The sequence below is a fragment of the Ctenocephalides felis genome, unplaced genomic scaffold (genome assembly GCF_003426905.1).
Source record: "Ctenocephalides felis isolate EL2017-DRISC unplaced genomic scaffold, ASM342690v1 CF-g0.4_SCAFFOLD_01886, whole genome shotgun sequence".
NCBI classification, from domain to species: domain Eukaryota; kingdom Metazoa; phylum Arthropoda; class Insecta; order Siphonaptera; family Pulicidae; genus Ctenocephalides; species Ctenocephalides felis.
Genome location: NW_020538040.1, coordinates 79,642,802 through 79,662,830, shown reverse-complemented (window position 1 = coordinate 79,662,830; position 20,029 = coordinate 79,642,802). Strand labels below are relative to the sequence as shown.

The 20,029-nt window shown below is 28.3% G+C and overlaps 1 protein-coding gene across 3 annotated transcripts; it reads left to right on the top strand.

Annotated features, from left to right (window-relative positions):
• Positions 1-753: 753 nt before the first annotated feature.
• Positions 754-18,864, top strand: LOC113376490 (chromodomain-helicase-DNA-binding protein 1). 3 transcript variants are annotated; one of them, XM_026616431.1, is made up of 28 exons: positions 754-890; positions 1,000-1,140; positions 1,791-1,864; positions 2,334-2,475; positions 2,584-2,711; positions 2,781-2,972; positions 3,054-3,232; positions 3,445-3,614; positions 3,773-3,935; positions 4,001-4,190; positions 4,370-4,535; positions 4,608-4,915; positions 5,044-5,181; positions 5,284-6,010; positions 6,068-6,356; positions 6,661-6,903; positions 7,067-7,239; positions 7,521-7,719; positions 7,798-7,951; positions 8,248-8,366; positions 8,584-8,702; positions 8,786-8,893; positions 9,009-9,197; positions 9,883-10,061; positions 10,748-11,089; positions 11,893-12,108; positions 14,581-14,691; positions 18,493-18,862. In XM_026616431.1, exons 2-28 carry the CDS (start codon positions 1,132-1,134, stop codon positions 18,683-18,685), a joined length of 5,220 nt encoding a protein of 1,739 aa, XP_026472216.1. In that variant the 5' UTR covers positions 754-890; positions 1,000-1,131; the 3' UTR covers positions 18,686-18,862. The 3 variants fall into 3 exon arrangements, with proteins under 3 accessions (XP_026472216.1, XP_026472217.1, XP_026472215.1); XM_026616432.1 differs by having other exon boundaries at positions 756-1,140; positions 18,553-18,864; XM_026616430.1 differs by having other exon boundaries at positions 756-1,140.
• The last annotated feature ends 1,165 nt before the right edge of the window (positions 18,865-20,029 follow it).

Genomic DNA, 20,029 nt, shown 5'->3' with positions numbered 1-20,029 from the left:
TTTTTAACGGTCATCCATCAAGATAATAGAATAAAAACTCAATTATGTTCATGAAAAAACTGTAATAGACTTACTCACTTATCAAGTCTCAGTTTGACCATTTTTCAGTGGATGAAACACAATTTATTCTAAAGACAGAATAAACATGAATATGGTATTAATCAAAAAGCATGAGCAAAACTTCATTCAGTGCCATAATTTACAAAAAAATAAAGATATTTAATTAAAAATAAATTGAAAAAGAAAATACGTACACGACGACCATTCTGATCAAATGTTTTTATGATTTTTTTAAATAATATGTGTGTTTTATCAACAGAAAAGGTCAAACTGGGACTCGAAATACATGGATGTCTATTAATTTTTTTTAGAAACATAATTTAGTTTTTCTCTCAATTATCTGAATCGTCAGCTGTTAAAAAATGTATATATATATATATATATATATATATATATATATATATATTAGAAATAAATAACCATAATCTTTAGATCAGCAGCAGTTTTGGAAAATAATCCAGTTTTATTATTTTGCTACAATTTACGGAGTAAATTGTCTAAAAGCATGTGCCGTGCCGTGCCGTGCCGTGCCGTACTAGAAACTGTCAATTCAGTTGTGAGAGAGTGGGTAATCCGCGGCACTTTTACTCTACGGCATTGGTCTTATGGCACTGGCTAGTGTTGCCACATGTGAAATAATTGTTGTCGAAATCCGGATATAGACCTAGATACTACACGAAGAAGGAAATCAAAGCTAAAGCATAGCCAACATGGCTGCCAGTATATTTTCGGCAGTGGTTTGTGACATTTAAGACTATATTTATTGCACTTGTTTGCTTATATTTTTGAGTGATTTCGAGTATCCATATTGTATGTCAAACGTAAACAAAGTATGTAAAAATATCGTGAAAGTTTATGGTTACGCCAAGTCAAGCTTTACTTATGGCACTTTACATTGATAATGGCGTCGTTAATGAAATATAATTTGTTATATTTCAGTCAACATTTCCAAAAGACAAAAACAAATGAAAGTTAAATTATGAAATTTAGTACACAATATTTTGTTTTCAAGTATTTTAATACTTTTATAACGTAATTTATAAAAAATATCATTTATCACCCAGAATCAAAATGCAGCAGGTAAGAGTTAACTTGCATTTATTTGGTTAAATAGTGGGTCTTATATGTGCAGAATATTATATTATTTTGCTTACTTATTTTGAATAGTTTTGGCGTAGGTTTTAAGGCGTGGTTATTACGTAAGATCACTATTTTTGTTGAATTAACAACTAACAGATTGAAAAGTTTTCTTGTTTAAGGAGTATAAATATAAATATTTGTTTATATTTCTGCATATATTTTTGTGAATTGTACAAATTATTTATGTTTGTTTGTTATTAAATGTTTTTTATGTGTAATTGCGATTTTGCTTAATTTGTAGCTTATTTGAGTTTTCAATCAGTTTCATACATATTTGACAGATCAGGTAGTTTATTTACATTTTTGTTGTTTTTTGACACTTATTTGTTTTGTGCCACAGTAATTGCTTTACATTCTTATACTACAATGTTTGCCAAATACATAAATGCAAAAAATATGTAATTTTTTTATAGACCCATTTTTGTAATTTTAACTTAAAGTTATGGCTTTCAGGGTGAATAACTATTATATTATAGATTTTGTTTATTTATTGTGTTTTGTGATCTTTTATTGGGAGTGTTTCTTGTGTTTTCAAATGTAATTGTTATGCTACCAAATTCTTTATTTTTCATAAAATGTACTAATTTCAGAAGAAATCATTATCAGATTCTGGAAGTGATTCATCCAGTGATAGTAATAGTTCTTCGGGTTCCAGTTCTGACAGGTCAATAAAACAAAGTTTATAATAAAGTGCATGTGATAATAAATTGAGATATATTAGCAGTAGTTTGGGCAGATAAGCTATGTTTCATAATAGGCATTGTTAATAAATATATTTAGATTTTAATTGTATGGTTTTATTTGAACTACAGTTGTATGAACAGTGAATATAATTGACAGAATACTGCCTATATGAACGCAATAATGTGGTTTATTGTGAATTTTATTTTATTTTCTATTGTATCTAAACATTTATATTTTTATTGTACACAAAATATTCAGTATTTGTCTTGAATAAAATCATTGAGTTATTTGTAAACCTGTATTTCTATATTTATTACTAAGTTTGATACAAAATTTTCAATATTATATGATATCTGAATTTTATTTTACTGTTGGTTTATTTCAAATGTTTGAATAAGTAATTGTTTTAATGATGCAATGATTTTATTTATTTTATTTTTTTTTGTTAGTGATTCTGGTTCTGCATCTAGTTCATCTGGAAATTCTGTAAGCTCTGGAAAATCTCGTACTTCAGTAAACAATAGTACTGTTGAAAATAAGAATTGTACTGAAAATGAATCAGAGGCTGAAGAGAAAAATGATAATGATGATGTGTGTTCAATATAGTAATATTTAGTAAATAAATGAATATAATAATGAAGTACTGATATTTGATTTAATAACAGATATAATATTGGTTGAAAATATATAATTTTTTAGGAGTGGTATAACAATTCAGATGATGTTGGAATTAGACGTTCTGGGAGGTCATGTAAAGAACCAGAGCGATTAAAAGTTCCAGAGCAAAATTCGAGAAATCGGAGCAATTCTTCAAATAGAAATTCAAGGTTTGTATGACCCATAGAAAGTTCCAAAGTATATAGTTTGCATTTATTTTAATCAATCAATTTGTTCAGTTCGAATTGGAATTCATCTGATAATGCATCAGATAGTGAAAATGAGGTACCCCCACCCTCAAGAAGGCCTGGTATCAAGAAGACTACTACAAAAAAGTTTTCACAGAAGTCACTGTCAAATAGTAGGAAAAGAGCGCAATACTTATCTGAATCAAGTGAATGTAGTGAAGGGAGTGATGACGACAATAGCAGGTGGGTGTTGTGAATTTTTTTTTTATATATGTATAATTTATTCTATCAATATTTATTTATGTTAATTATACAAATACATAGAGCAATATCAAGAAGGCAAGCTGCTGCTTCTGTCAGCTACAAGGAGGCAAGTGATGAAGGAACTGATTCTGAAGACTTGCTGGAAGTTGCTGAGCCTGAAATTGAGGTTCCTATTGAAACTGAGGAAAAGTGTGAAACTATAGAAAAAGTTTTGGATCAAAGAAGGGGGAAAAAAGGAGGTAATACATTTTAATTAATGTTATCTTTTTTTATTTTTGTTTTAAGTATTAATTAATTTCTTATGTGTGCAAATATATGGATTGCAATTTTGATTTGAATATGATTATGAAATATATTTTATTATGTGTAATTTAAAATGTTATAATTCAAAATGACAATTCATTTATTTATTATTTTATTAGTTATATTTATTTATTATTTTTAATTATAGTGACTGGAAATCAAACCACTCTATATGCAGTTGAAGACAATGGGGACCCAAATGCAGATGTTGATGTTAATGACTTGGAAAATACAGAAATGCAGTACCTTATTAAATGGAAAGACTGGGCACATATCCATAATACTTGGGAATCTGAAGAGTCTCTGAAGAATCAAAAAGTATATGACAAGATTTAATTTGATTTTCAAGTTCAATTGTTGAACTTGTACATGTGTTTCCATATGTTTGAATGTATGAATATGTTTGTGTGTGTGAATAATTTGTATAAATAATATGACTTATTACATAATATAATAATTTGTCTGACTATTATAAGGTAAAAGGAATGAAGAAATTGGAGAATTTTATCAAGAAAGATTTAGATATACAGTTTTGGAGACAACATACTGCTGGACCCGAAGATATTGATTATTATGAATGTCAGTTAGAACTTGTGCAAGATTTACTTAAGAGTTATTACAATGTTGAAAGAATTATTGGTATGGTAAAATGCTTTAATTTATAAGTATTTTTAAATGTATGTGTTATATTAAATTTATTTTAGCTAAATATGACAAGCCAGATGATGCTGGAATTGATTATTATTGTAAATGGGAATCTTTACCATACTCTGAAGCTACATGGGAAGATTCAAATTTAATTATGAGAAAATGGCCAGAAAAGGTTCAAGAATTTCAAGCCCGCGAAGAATCAAAAACTACCCCAAGCAGACACTGTAAAGTTCTGAAATATAGGTAATATATATATAATTCTTTTTATTTAAATTTTGTTCAATGTTTCGAATTATGAGTGACAAGATTAGCAACAAATAATTCTGATACATTTTATTGTTAAACATTACCTGATTTTATTTTGTGTTTGCAATAAATTGTTTCATGTATTTTATTTTATGTTTCATTATTTGTACTGTTAGACCAAAATTTCATCAAGTAAGAACCCAACCAGATTATATGAGCGGAGACAGGTCATTGACATTAAGAGATTATCAAATGGATGGCTTAAATTGGTTGATACATTCTTGGTGCAAAGAAAATTCTGTAATACTTGCGGATGAGATGGGTTTGGGAAAGACCATTCAGGTACTATTCTATGTTATAGCAAATTTGAAATAGTATTTATATTCTAATGTTATGTTTATTATATCATTTCAGACTATCTGTTTTTTGTACTATCTTTTTAAAACCCATCAATTATATGGGCCATTTTTATGTGTTGTTCCTCTGAGTACTATGACTGCATGGCAGCGTGAATTTGCTTTATGGGCTCCTGACATGAATTTTGTCACATACTTGGGTGATGTCAAATCTCGGGATATTATTCGACAATTTGAATGGTCATATGACTCTTCAAAACGTTTAAAATTCAATGCCATTTTGACTACATATGAAATAGTATTAAAAGACAAAGCCTTTTTAGGAAATCTAAGTTGGGCAGCTCTACTGGTGGATGAAGCTCATAGGTTTGTGTACCTGTATTTTTAATTCAAATTTTATTTTAATACATTGTAATATTTTTGCCACAATTTTTGTTATTATTGAACATTCTATTGGATATTTGCAGAATAAAAAATGTTTAGAATGTTTTCAGATTGAAAAATGATGACTCACTATTGTACAAAGCATTGAGAGAGTTTCATACAAATCATAGGCTATTAATAACTGGTACTCCTTTACAAAACTCATTGAAAGAATTATGGGCTTTACTGCATTTTATTATGCCAGAAAAGTAAGTATTAAAAGTACATTATATTAAAAACCATTTCTTACAACTTATATAGTTGTAACCATTTCTTACGACTTTATATGATTTTAATAATTTTGTTTATAGATTTGACACATGGGAGAGCTTTGAAAGAGATCATGAAAATTCAGCACAGAAGGGTTATGATAAACTTCATAAACAACTTGAGCCTTTTATTTTAAGGAGGGTGAAGAAAGATGTGGAAAAATCTTTACCAGCGAAGGTGGAACAAATATTACGAGTCGAAATGACATCGATTCAGAAACAGTATTACAAATGGATATTGACAAAGAATTTTAATGCTTTGCGAAAAGGTATTAAAGGTTCTGCCACTACATTTCTAAATATCGTTATAGAATTGAAAAAATGTTGCAATCATGCCTTATTAACAAGACCTACTGAATATGAAACTACAACATCCCATGAAGATGTAGTTCAAAAATTATTAAGAGGGTCTGGTAAGCTTCTTTTGCTTGACAAACTATTATGTAGACTTCGTGAGACCGGTCATAGAGTACTGATATTTTCTCAAATGGTTCGAATGTTGGATATACTCAGTGAGTACTTGCAAAAGCGTAACTTTCCTTTTCAAAGGTTAGATGGGAGTATTAAAGGTGAAATGCGAAAGCAGGCATTAGACCATTTTAATGCTGAGGGATCTCAAGATTTTTGCTTTCTACTTTCTACTAGAGCTGGTGGACTAGGTATAAACTTAGCCACTGCGGATACTGTGATAATATTCGATTCAGATTGGAATCCACAAAATGATTTACAAGCACAAGCTAGGGCACATAGAATAGGACAGAAAAATCAGGTATGTATTTACAATAATATTTATTGTTCATTTTAATTTGATTTATTGTTTTTTTAGGTAAATATATACAGGTTGGTGACCGCTAGGTCTGTAGAAGAAGATATTGTTGAACGAGCTAAGCAAAAAATGGTTTTGGATCATTTGGTAATACAGAGAATGGACACAACAGGGAGAACTGTTTTGGATGAAAAAGGTGCTTCGAAAAGCAATCCTTTTAAAAAGGAGGATCTCACAGCAATATTAAAGTTTGGAGCTGAGGAGTTGTTCAAAGATGATGAAGAAGGAGATGAAGAGCCTGTTTGTGATATAGATGAAATTTTGAGAAGGGCGGAGACAAGGGATGAAGGTTTGTTTAGGAAAATATTTGAAAAAAATACTATAATATTTTTCATTCCTCTTAGGTTTTACCTTTTGTCATAAGAAATGTCTTAATGGTCCAAATATTTTTCAGTCTATATTTTGCTGAATTTCTAAAACTAGTCTTACTACTTTCTTTGCGACTTTGCCTTACTCCTTTACTGACAACAATAATTTCATTACCAAAATTTGAGTGTTGTATTTTTTTTTTTTAATTTTTTTCTCATAGTATAACTATGCAATACTATATTATAACTATGCTTACATTTCATTGCATTTATTTTTTGTTTTAGGTCCTACTATGGTTGGCGATGAACTCCTGTCTGCTTTTAAAGTAGCTAGTTTTGCATTTGATGAAGATAAACAACCCTCACCAAAGACTCTTGCAGATGTTCAGGATGAAGAAAGTAAAGAATGGGATGATATTATACCTGAAGATTACCGTAAAGCTGTTGAAAATGAAGAGAGGAGTAAAGAAATGGAAGATCTTTATTTGCCTCCTAGGTCAAGAAAAACACTTCAACAAATCAATCAAGGTAATAAACTAATAATGAAATATATAAAATAAATTAATTCAGATGCAAATGTTATATTATATTTTATTATCTATATTTATTGTATTTATATAATGTATTTATTATCTAGATTTACAATTATTCATTAAATATGTTTTAAGTTCATTTCATCATTTTCTTTCAGAAGCAGATTCAGATGGCGAAGGTGGTGAGGGTAGAGGTCGCAAGAGAAGGAAAGGCCAAGATGAATCAGGTTCCAGTGCTGAAGAAGATGGCACTGATGAGGAACGACCTAAGAAACGTGGTAGACCTCCAACCAGTGCACGAGAAAGAATTAAAGGATTTTCAGATGCTGAGGTAACTTTTTTATTTTTTTATCGTGCACGTTTAATGTGCATTTTAGAGTAATAGATATTTAACCATGGTCAACAATGTTTTTTTATTTGATACGTGATTAATATAAAATATATGTCAATGGCATTTCAATTGTATTTTTGACATATGTTTGATACCTCCTATCTTTTGTGTAACTTATATAATATAAGTTATATAATTATAACTAATCTTATAACCAATCTAATTTTAATATTTATAAAACTTACTTCTACTCTTAATCAATTTTATGATTTGAATTACAGGTTCGTCGTTTTGTAAAGAGTTACAAGAAGTTTCCTGCTCCTTTGAATCGTTTGGAAGCTATTGCCTGCGAAGCTGAGCTTCAGGAAAAGCCTCTTGCAGATCTGTTGCGGTTAGGCCAGGATTTAAGAGCCAGGTGCTTAGCTTTGCTGGGACCAGGGATTTCCAGTAATGAATTGGATAGCGATCTCAGTCTTTCTGGTATACCATTGGCAGAATTGTGAGTAGAACTCTTGTTGATATGACCCATGAGAATCAATAAACTCTAATGTTCCACAGCCAAAAAGAGAGGTGCCCGTGGAATGTCTTTCAAACTTGGTGGAGTCAGTGTCAATGCTAAGACTTTGATTGCATGTGAAAAGGAATTAGAACCACTGGACGAAATTCTGCCGCAAAATGCGGATGAACGGCGGAAATGGATCTTGAATTTTAAGTAAGTTTTAACCAATAGTAATATATCTGGTTAATATCAAATTTATGCTTCTAATTCAACTTCTGTATTAGCATGCAATAGACAAGATTTTTGAAGTTTTTATAAACTTAAATATCTTAATTGTGTCTACTTCATCAAAAGATAGTTGGGGAGTACTCAAATTATTATTATTACATTGAATTTTAATCAACAATAACTTTAGTGTAATAAAATCCATCATTTAGTATCACTACTATATTATAAATTAAATGAAATGAAATTGAACATTTTTATTGATTCAACATATACTTTTATAGTACAAGACCTGCTCACTTCGATGTTGAATGGACTGTAGAAGATGATTCGAGATTGCTCTGTGGGATTTATCAATATGGTTTAGGTTCATGGGAAGCAATGAAAATGGATCCTTCTTTAGGTTGGTTTAATAAAATGACTGACTCTGCTGACTATTTTCATTTTTAAATTTCCTTATATATTCAATTATTAAATTTTAATATATATATATATATATATATATATATATATATATATATATATATATATATATATAAAATACAGCTTTTTTATAGCAAAGATGGTTGAGTTTAGCATACATATTTAAGAAATTGAAAAAAAATTTTTTATATATTTAGGCATTAGTGACAAAATACTTTCAAATGAAAACAAAAAACCTCAAGCAAAACATCTGCAATCAAGGGCTGAATACTTACTGAAAATTCTGCGAAAAACGTTGGATTTGAAAAAAGGAGTAGTGAGTAGAATATTTTTTTTATTGTTAATAGTTAAAAAAACATTGTTGTGCTCTTTTATTAAATAATCTATAATTTTTTTTAGAAAAAACCTAGAAAAACTAGGAAAGCTAAGGAAAAGACGGTTTCAAAAGAAATTGTTGATACAAATGGTAATTCATCATGTGATGAGAAAAAAGTTAAACCTAAGAATGTAAGTATGCTGCAAATGTATAAATATTTCTTACACTTATTAATTTTAAAAACACAATTTAACAAAAAAATGAGTATTATTATATTTTCTTGTTATTCAAAATATTTTCTTACAGCCAACGGTTGAAAATAATTGTTCCATAGAGCCCATAAAGCCTGATACAGATAGTAAAGACAAGAAGAAAAAAAAGGATACAAAAAAGAGTACTAAAAAGAAATCAGCTGGACCAATGCATTTTACAGCAAATAATGAGCCAAGGGCTTTAGACGTACTTGGGGGCTTAGATCCAACAATATTCAATGAGGTATTTACTTTAAATGTTTTACTTTAGTTCTGAAGTTAATTCTTGCATTGTCTGTTATTCAGTCCTTCTTTCTTTGATTGGACTTTCTCACAAGTTCTTTGAAAGATTGAATGCTGGAAACCTTTTTTTGTGAAATATATACTGATATATTATTTGCTTAAGATAAGTTGTGCTAAGCACAAAATATAGATATGAAAATATCTTTTTTCAAAAAGTAGAGTTTTTTGTGAAGTTTCTATATCTAATTATATCAATAATAACTATATATAATTTTATTATGCATTTAACCCTGACTCAGTAAATATGCAAAATCTGCCTCATTGATAATTTTATTATTTTCTTTCATTTTTTATAAAAATTGGTTTGATTGAGTAAGTCACCTCACAGGTGACTTACGATCGCAGCATCAAAATATTGTTGTCATGCCACAAATATTAACTTGTTTCCCTTTATTCCTTGTAATCTTTAAATGGATCTACAATAATAATAAGTACATACTGAACTTTTTTAGTTACATTATTTTCATATTAGCTGAGTACATGAAATTTTATAAATACATATTTTTATTTTGTTAATTAGATATTTGTATAAAATCTTTAGTATGATAGTTTGACTTTAGTTTGTTTTTTATTCATAATTACATTTACAATATACATATTTTATTTTTGATAAAATTGTTTAATAGTGCAAAGAGAAAATGAGACCTGTGAAGAAAGCACTTAAAGCATTGGATAATCCTGATCAAACTTTGTCAGAAATTGACCAAGTGAATCATACACGAACATGTCTTTTACAAATAGGAAATCAAATAAACACATGTCTTCAGGCCTATCAAGATCCTGATAAAATAAAAGAGTGGCGCAGGTAATTTCAATGTTTTGCTGTATATAATTGTCAAAAAATCAATATATAATATATAATAATATAATTGTAAGTAATTGTAATATTCACTGAAAACTACAGTTCAATAAATTTTATATTTGTATCCTTAAATTTGATTAACATCAGGGCTATATAAAATAACATATCAAATAAATATATTCCAAAATATTTACTTCAAGATATTATAGCAACTTAATTCGTCTGTATAAAAATATTGAATAATATGCATGATAAGCGAATAAAGAACTACCATTTTAGTAACAACTTTCAATGTTTAGCATTAGGCTTTCAAAAATATTTAATTATTAGTAATTTTGTCATTTTAAAATATTTAAAACAAATTTGCATATTTTGCAAATACAAACATTGATCATGTAAACATTAATCAGTGCACATGTGAAAATTTGTAACATTCTTGAAATATACATAAATATTTGTACTTCTGTTGTTATATTGTTCACAAGTTGGTATGTAAATAACTATCAATAGTTTCTGGACATAAACGTATCAACTGATTTAATAATTTTTATGAATTGGTTTATTTGTTTTATGATAAATTTAAAATTTGGGCAGGAAAATAAAATTTTCCTTTAGGATACATATCTAATTATTTTTGTTTATTATAAATATTGTTATATCATTTTGTTGATTATGTTTTTTTTTTTCAGCAATTTATGGTATTTTGTATCAAAGTTCACTGAGTTTGATGCAAAGAAGCTGTTCAAACTTTACAAGCATGCTTTAAAAAAGTCACAAGAGGATGAAAAAGTTAACGATAAAATGCCATCAGAGTCATCTTCAGCACCCAATCCTGATGTAACAAATAATGCATCTCAAAAGGATAAACCCAAAGATAATGTAAAAAAAAATAAGATTAAAGAAAAGTATAAGGAAACTGATGCGGTGAAAGAGAAAGATAAAGATAAAGATAAGGAAATTAATAAACGAAAATTAGAGGAAGGTGAATGTGAACCAGATCCCAAGGAAAGCAAACGATCTTATAATGACAGGTGAGACATGTCTATATATTATCAGTGGTGATAATCAGTAAATTTATGTAATCATTTCTTAGTATTATGTTATATGTTTAAATTTGCTTTTTTTTTAATTGTGAAATTATTATTTACTACTTAAATATTATCACATAAGTATTTAAGTGGGAGAGCCTGCTTTAGAGGCTTCAAAAAATCGCCTTATTGAGCAATTTTTGGGGAAGGAAATAAATATTTATTATTTCTATTATAAATTATATTTTCGTACAATTTTCATTCATACCACTGCGAAAAAAGCAAAATAAATTTATATTTTCAATAGTATAGATTCTAGTTGAACCTAAAAAAATTCAGAAAAAAGTGAGAAATTTACCGATTTTTTGCAACTCAAAAATAAAATCTTGATATAAAAAAAATCACATAAGATTATTTAAAAACTGGGTTAATTATTTTTTTTTTTTAAGGTCTTTTGGGTTCAACCAGAAGAGAATTTAATCCTGAAAACAATCAATTTTGTCTCGTTATGATAGGATGTCTAGTTTTTGTCATATTTTTCCTGCCAATTAGGAAGAATCAAAAAAATTAAAAACTGAGAAATTGCGCGGAGAAGTTTTCGTTACGCTCGCATACATGTTTGACGCTTGCACACTATTTCTTCTGTAACTCCAAAAGTAATTTGAATTTGTTTCTGAAATTTTAGGTATATGTTCTTGGCTAGTTTTGGAAGGCATTTTTGCAAAAAAAAAAAAAAACGTTTTTTTTTTTCTCTAAAGCATACTGCCTTAATAGATTTTATTCACAATATTTAATTTATTTGGCAGAATAAGAAGTAAAGAAGGTTCAGACCACAAGAAGAGCAGAGATGATGCAAAGGTCTCTGTTTCTGGTGATTGGGTAGCTAATAGTAAAAGTTGTCCTGGAAATAGAAGTGTAACTCCTGTCACTCCCCAAAGGATGATGCCTTATGGAGATCTTAGAGACCCTAGGCATAGTTTATATGGAGAAGCTGCTGGATCAGAAAGGTGGAGCCGTGAGAGGTACTGATTTAGTAAAGTAAGGCAAAACACAACTGCATTAGTTGAAAAAAAAACTGCCAAATTGAATTATATAATTTTATCTGCCAGCATATACTGTATCTTATATAATTTTAATTTCTGGTACATCTCACCTGCTTTTTGGCAATAATAATGTAGACATTACATGTTTTTTATAATATTCTAATATTGTCTAGGCTCATAAGTGAATTGAAATTTCTGGCAGGTGACAGTTCTTATTTGTCAAACTATTTTCAATGACATGTCGTTTTTTGCAATTTCTTCCATTTATTTTCTACAATTTTACTATATTTTTATAATCATTTGCATCCTGAAAATTTCCTTTAACAAAAGATAGATTTATTAAAATCCGAATAATCGTTTATGAGGATTATCTTCACATACAACATTACAGAAGAATTTTATATATATAAGATAAGCAAGTATGTATTGATCAAACAAAAAACCCTTAACTTACAATGAGTAGCAGGGTCCGCGTACGTACATAGTCCGCGTACGATAATCGCAAGTATCACAAAATATTTATTCGTATGAAACTGTAAAATACAAAATTATTTTTATTTTTTGATAAACTGTACACTGTGTGGGAAACATCATTGTACATTGTACAACTTTGGCCCAACATTTTCGAATCTAATTCGTAAGCTAAGGGGTTAACAGGCATCCATCCAGATAATAAATAGAAAGAAAACTAAGATATGTTTCTTGAAATAAATTTAATAGATCCATACGTTTCGAGTCCCAATTTGACACTTCTTTAGTGGAAATAAAACACACAAGCAATTAATACATTAAGATTAAGGGGGGTTCATATAGACGCATAAAAATAGGTCATATTTTGAAAATATTTTTAAACGTGATGGAATTATTTTATTGTTCTTAAACTTTAACAAAACTTTATTTAACCCTTTTAGAGTACAAAAAAATATTTTTTTTATTTTTTTTTTTCAAAATGGCGGCTCAGGATAACTTTTTGTGGACTGCTTCCGGCGCGAGGTCCCAAACTGCTCCATTTCTCATTCATCAACCATCGACCTGAAAAAAAAAAAAATGTTTTTTTTTTTGAGAACATATTAATGGAAAGGATAAACCTATAAAATTTTAAAAAAAGTATAAAATTCAATGAAAAACAAGCCTTTGAAAAAAAAAATCTGAATTTGTGGCTATTTTTTGACATTTTGGACCCCAGAAAATACATTATCAACGCGAAAGATCTAAAGATTTAGGTTTATCCTTCCAATAATAATATAGAGAAAGGCCTCACCGAATTTCAGACATATCGATACATAACTTTTTGAGTTACAACACGAGCAGTTTTTAAAAATACAGTTTCAAGATAATCGCGTTTAAAGATTTAGTAAAGGAAAATGACCATACAATAGTCCTTTCTTATCTTCAAAAAGCTGATTTTCTGTAAGTTGTTGTTGTTTGCGAGCTGTACGAGCATCTTTTACTTGTGAAAGGCTCCAACGATCCTGTCAAGTTATTCGCGCCTCATCAGTATTATCAGCATATGCTTCAGCATAAGTACCAACAGTCAAATTCAGAAGGTTCATTATTCTTAATATTGAACTAAAACCTTCATTAAATATCCTAGCTGCAATATATGGTGAAATTTCAACTACCCTTAGTCCAAAATGTGAGTGTTTTGGTGATAGTCGCCAAACTGTCGCGTTGAAACTTTCCTTCGCGTTCTGCGTATGATCACCAAGGCATCGTTCAAGTAAATCATCTTTGGACAAATCTTCATAAATTGGTGAAAGATGCTGTTTCATTTCTTTACCAAGTAATGGAGCTAAAATTACATCTAGAGGATCTTGACCACTGGCACTTTCATTATGACTTGTACTGGCGTCAATTTTTTCACCTGTTTTATCAGTAAACTGATTGCCCTGATAACGTCTTTTTTAGTGTTATTTTGTGCAATATCACTTCGCTTACCTTTTATATATTTCGGCATTTTTACGTATTGAAATGGACTGAACACTACGAATTTTCCAGCTAAACTAACTATATTTCTCGACTAATTTTTGTTCTTATAACAATATTACACATGTACTAAGGTACATAGTAGTCTTCCGGTTGTAGGACAAAAAAAGTATTTCTAGTCATTATAATGGAAGAGACCTTTTCACTTGAAACTTAACAATACGCTTGATCGCTTGACAATGCGTACTCCGGCCCGCCCCGTTATGTTAGCTATAACTTTGTTAATATATGAGATTTTTTTTCGACTCGTCAATATACGCTCAACATACTATACTTGCAGATTATCGAAAAAAAAAATCAACTTCTTGAGAATGTTATATGGACTTCCCCCCTTAAACACAAACAAAAGCATGCCAAAGAAATTATTACTTTGTAACAAAGCATGTTAGTGAAAAAATAAATAAGAATTTTTGACATATAAATATATATAAATTATATATTATATAAGTTACATTTTCATTGCAGATACAATAGCGGTGGTGATCATAAAAGAGATCGTGCAGATTATAGAATGCATGCCTCTAGCTACAGACGTGACAGAGAACGAGATCATGATCGTGATCGGGATAAGAGAAGGTTTCAATTTTTTATATTTGTTCATGAAATAATTATGAAATTTGATCTTCTGGCAAAAAGAACAATTAACAACTATTTAGAAAAAATCATCTGATTTGCAAACTAAAAATACTGATATTTTGACATTTTTATGTATTATCAATTATGGTATATATATATATATATATATATATATATATATATATATAATGTTAAATATGAACACACTATACTCCTTTTCGTTTGCACACATTTTATTTTATAAATTACAGATGTTTTGAGACCTTGGTATGCCTAATCTTCAGTGTAATTTCTAACAGTGAAAAGCATATAACTAATCATTATAAAGAATACCAAACCTGATTTATATTCTTTAGTTATATACTAATGTATATAACTAAACAATATAAATAATACATTATCAAATTGTATTATAAATTATATTTAATTTTTAAATGAAACAACTTTTTCTATCGATGCTTGACACTATTCTAAATATGGGAATTATAGAAATATTTGAAAACCAAATCTTATGTGTTAAAAGCTGAAGGGACAAGGATAGAATTATTATAATGTAAACAAAAGGAGTCTTGCGCATATCGCATACTAAAATCAACAAATGTGAAGACAGATAAATTCATTGAAGACATTAAGATTATTATTTTCTTAATGAATTTATAATCTCTTCAATGAATTTATCTGTTAGAAACTTTTACTGTAAGGCATGCCATGGTCTCGAAAAGTCTGTAATTTATGAAATAAAGTGTGTGCAAACGAAATCAAGTGTAGTGTGTTCATATTTAACATTATATATATATATATATATATATATATATATATATGTGTGTGTGTATGTATGTATGTATGTACATGAATATTTGTATATATGTATATGTATATTTGGGTGGTACTTAATATCCAACCTTTCTAAACTGGTTCTAGATCTGTTAACATGTACAGACATTAGCTTGTTTTTTTTACCAATACAAAGATTTGCGTCAAAAGAAGCGGTCGCTTTCTCATCTCACAGCCAATTTTATGACTTTCTATGTATAAAATGACCCAAAATAATACCATTTTGTATTTTCCATAAAGTAAAAAAAAATATAACTGCAAAAATACAGAAGAACGAAATTGTATTCAAGTGTGATCAGTTCAAATGCATAAATTATAGTCATCGGTGAGATTTCATCTATTTTTTCTTTTTAAAAATAATTATAAAATTGATTTTGATTCTCAAGTTTTGCGATTTTACTTTGTTCAAAACTGCAAAAAATATGAGCCTTTGATTCAATTGTGTGGTTGACCAACATTTTTACAATCAGACATATATTGGTATTTTTTAAAATTATTATTTCATTGACATTTATTTATTCATAAACTGTTTGGTCCAGTGGATCTTTCATAGCAAAAAAATTACCCTGATATTTTAATATTTTTATTGTCTTAATTTTAGCATACAATGTGAGATTTGTATGAAAATTGAAATGCATCAAATAGTAACATTTTATATTAATATGAACAAAAATGTTTGAACTGTTTGTAAACAATTTTCAAATACTTAATAAATCCTTAGATATATGATCAACACATTTGTGCTGAGTATTAGGTTACGAAGTTGTCGGAGTCGTCAAAAGTGGATATAACACCTTCGAAGCGCGGAGTATATATATATATATATATATATATATATATATATATATATACACACCTAAGTCTGTTTTTACTCGGAGATTGGTTCCAGAAGAATCCGTGTAAAAAAAAAAACGTGTAAAAAAAGACATTGATCTTATACAAAAATGGGTGATTTGTTCCTAATCTCTAAAACCTATTAAAATTGGTGAAAAACAAGAATTTTTAAGAACAAGAATTAAATTAGTGCTATTCACATTTGCTTTGACCAGTAAAAATTGTTTGTACGCGCTAAAGGGGAATTCACTTAGATCTTTAAGCTAGTGTTTGCAAACTATCGATACTATCGATGGTTTCAGACTTTTTTCTTTCATAAATACTTTTTTGTGATATGAACATACTTCGCAAAAATTTAATTTGACAAAAAAAATTTAGGTACATAAAATTTCAAATCGTGCTAAATGGAATAAATTCGTGTAAAAAATTTAAAAATATTCAATTTTCAAACCGTGTTATATCAAAACCGTGTACAAAAAGACCGTGTAAAAACAGACTTAGGTGTATATATATATATATATATATATATATATATATATATATATACTAGCATGCTCGGCCTCGTTTTGCTGTGGCTTTTATTAAAATCCAGTCAACATATTTTTTATTTAATCTTTTTTATGTTGATATCTTTATGTACGTTGAATGCTTTAGTTGCTTACATAATAACTTGTATTTGCAATAAACTTGAATATTTCGTTTGCAAATTGTCCAAAAATATTTAATTTTGGGCACTTATCCATTTCTCGTTATTTTATACTTCTGTGTACAGTTTTTTTTTTTAATAGATTATCAAAAATATTAATATTTATGCTTTAAATTCCTATTTATGGTATATTTTTTATAATGTATGGGATTACACATACTTACAGCATGCTATAATTAATATAACTTTAATTAATCAATATTTTATTATGCTCTATAATTTTTGAATGTAAATCAGTTAAATAATGTGTCCAAGTATTGTACAATACATTTCGCATATAAATTTAACACCAGATTCAACTGATTTTGTATTGTAACTATCGCTACTGCTTCTGGCCTTAAAACATATATTTGTTAAATTGAAATATTAAATATTAGGTAGAGGAAAAAGAAATCCATTATTTTTGCATGAAAGGTCCCTTTCATAGAAACCCTCGTCCCTATTGGCTTTCCCTATTTCAGCAAAACTTCGTTATAGGCAAGATCATATGGTAATCACTATTGTGTGTATAATAGACTGTCTGAGGCCCATTTATTATTATTACAAATGAGCCTCGGGCAGTGTATTATACACAAGTCGTTGCAGAAATTACTTAACTTTTCAAATTTTTGTCAAATGAAATTATCATTATTCTTTTTACATACCATGGTATGCCTCATCTTCAGTGTAATTTCAAAAACAGTTACTTATATACTATACATTCTTTACTAATTTTATTTAAATTACATTTAATTTTTGATAATACAAAAAACACCAACTATTACTTGCAAAGCTTGACACAGTACTAAAACATGTGAAGTATTTGAAACAAATCTTAAGTATCGTGATGAAGAAACAGGATGGGTATTATTATAATGTAAACAAATGGAGTGCCCGATCGCATACTAAAATCAACAAATGTGAAAACAGATTAATTTATTGAAGAGAATAAGATAAATGAAAAAAAATTATAAATTATTAATGATGTTTATATAAGAGTCGTGTAAAATATTTGTGTTGGTTTTCAGATTTACGCTATTGTTAGTCCGAACTATTAACATTGATTCTGCCATGCCATGTTTGTTGTATTATCAAAAATTAAATGTAATTTAAATAAAATATTACAGAATGTGTAGTATATAAGTAACTGTTTGTGAAATTACACTGAATTTGAGGCATACCATGGTCTCGAAACGTAATTACCAAATAAAGTGTGTGTTAAAAATCTACGTGTTGTATTGTTCATATTTAACATTTAATATATAAATATATATATATATATATATATATATATGTCATAAATATCTGAATTATCAAGTTTGTAATACTAATTCATAATTTCATGTAGGTAATTTTTTAAGAGTATATTATATATTGTTGAGTTTGTAGCTTATAATTCAGTATATTGCTTATCATTAGTGGTTATTTTATTTTCTGATATTTTATAGATTCCATCCTGGAACAGTGAGTTATTCTTCTCACTACAATAGTATTTCTGGTGCTTACAGTTATTCAGGTGATGTTTCGTCTTCATATCGTGATAGATTTCCACCTGATCAATGGAGAGGCATTCCAGATTTTCCAGAACGCGACTACCGAAGAGACTATGAGAGAAGAGGCCCTAATATGACAAATCCGTAAAGGGCTGTGAACATTTTGGACGACTGTTTTTCAAAAATTATTGTGTGTGCCTGATTTATGTTTAAACAGAACAAACTTCACTTGTTGAAAATACTTTCGCTAAAAGACAATGCCTATTGTAGAGTTTTGGTCTGCTTAACAAATTGTGTAAATAAGTCAGTGAATTTCAGTGAAATTTTCAGGTTATTTTAACGTTGGTCTGTGAGCTGTTATCAAATATTTAACTGCTGCACAAGTTAGAACTCAAATTGTTTGTTTTGTGTATATTTAATTTTATATATATATATATATATATATATATATATATAAAATGCATATACAATTGTATATAGCATGCGTATGATATTTGTTTTGTAATGACTTACATGTATGAATTTTAGAAATAGGTTCTAGAAAAAAATTATTAAAGTACGTTATTGAAAGTATTTAATAAAAATATTTATATTCTCAATGGCTAGTTTATGTAATGTGTGTATATGCATATGCATTTATGTGAATATTCTAACCAAACACATGCAGACACACACAAACACATTTATATATATATATATATATATATATATATATATATATATATATTTGTATGTAGCCGTGCAGTGGCTAAACATTTGTTCTTGTGACCACAAAGACTATGTTAGATCAAAAATATTTTTTCAATAATTTGCGACTGTGGTAAATCACTTTATTTCCTAATACATGTTGAGATTAAACTGATCATCCATTATTATATAAATATGCATATTATGTTATGTATGAGTACTTCCATGATTTGAGTTAAGATTTTACTTGAACAGAAGCTCACAGACATGCTCTCGGGCAGAACACCCGTTAAATTAATATATTATGATATACCATTATATATATATATATATATATATATATATATATAATTTATTTATATCCTGATTATAATATATATATATATATATATATATATATATATATATATTCTTTAACTAATTGATCATTTGTGTATAATTATGACTCAAATTGTGCATAAGTGAAATTTGGGAAATGGTACAATTGAATTTTGTTTGTGATATTTATGTACAATATGTGTACACATTGCATATGGGAATGCCGCAGATATCAGTTATCATCTGGTAAAATGCAGACTAAATGTAAGATATCGGAATATTTGATATGTTAACTTCAACATAAATTTGACTAGATGTATATTTTATAGTAAAACATGTTGCTAGTCCCTTTAAACATTGCCTTGCCATCATTTGATATATTTGTGGTCTTTCGACTTTATGTAAGCGTAAAGTATAAAACTTCAAAATGCTTGTATGAAATTGATAATAGGATGTAATATTTCTAAAATTGAAAACAGACACTGGA

Excerpts from the sequence above, each read along its gene's own strand:
- LOC113376490 (XM_026616431.1), top strand. Across the intron at positions 1,865-2,333 it reads TCGGGTTCCAGTTCTGACAG|TGATTCTGGTTCTGCATCTA; the intron begins GTCAATAAAACA and ends TTTTTTTGTTAG. Across the intron at positions 7,240-7,520 it reads AAGGATTTTCAGATGCTGAG|GTTCGTCGTTTTGTAAAGAG; the intron begins GTAACTTTTTTA and ends TTTGAATTACAG.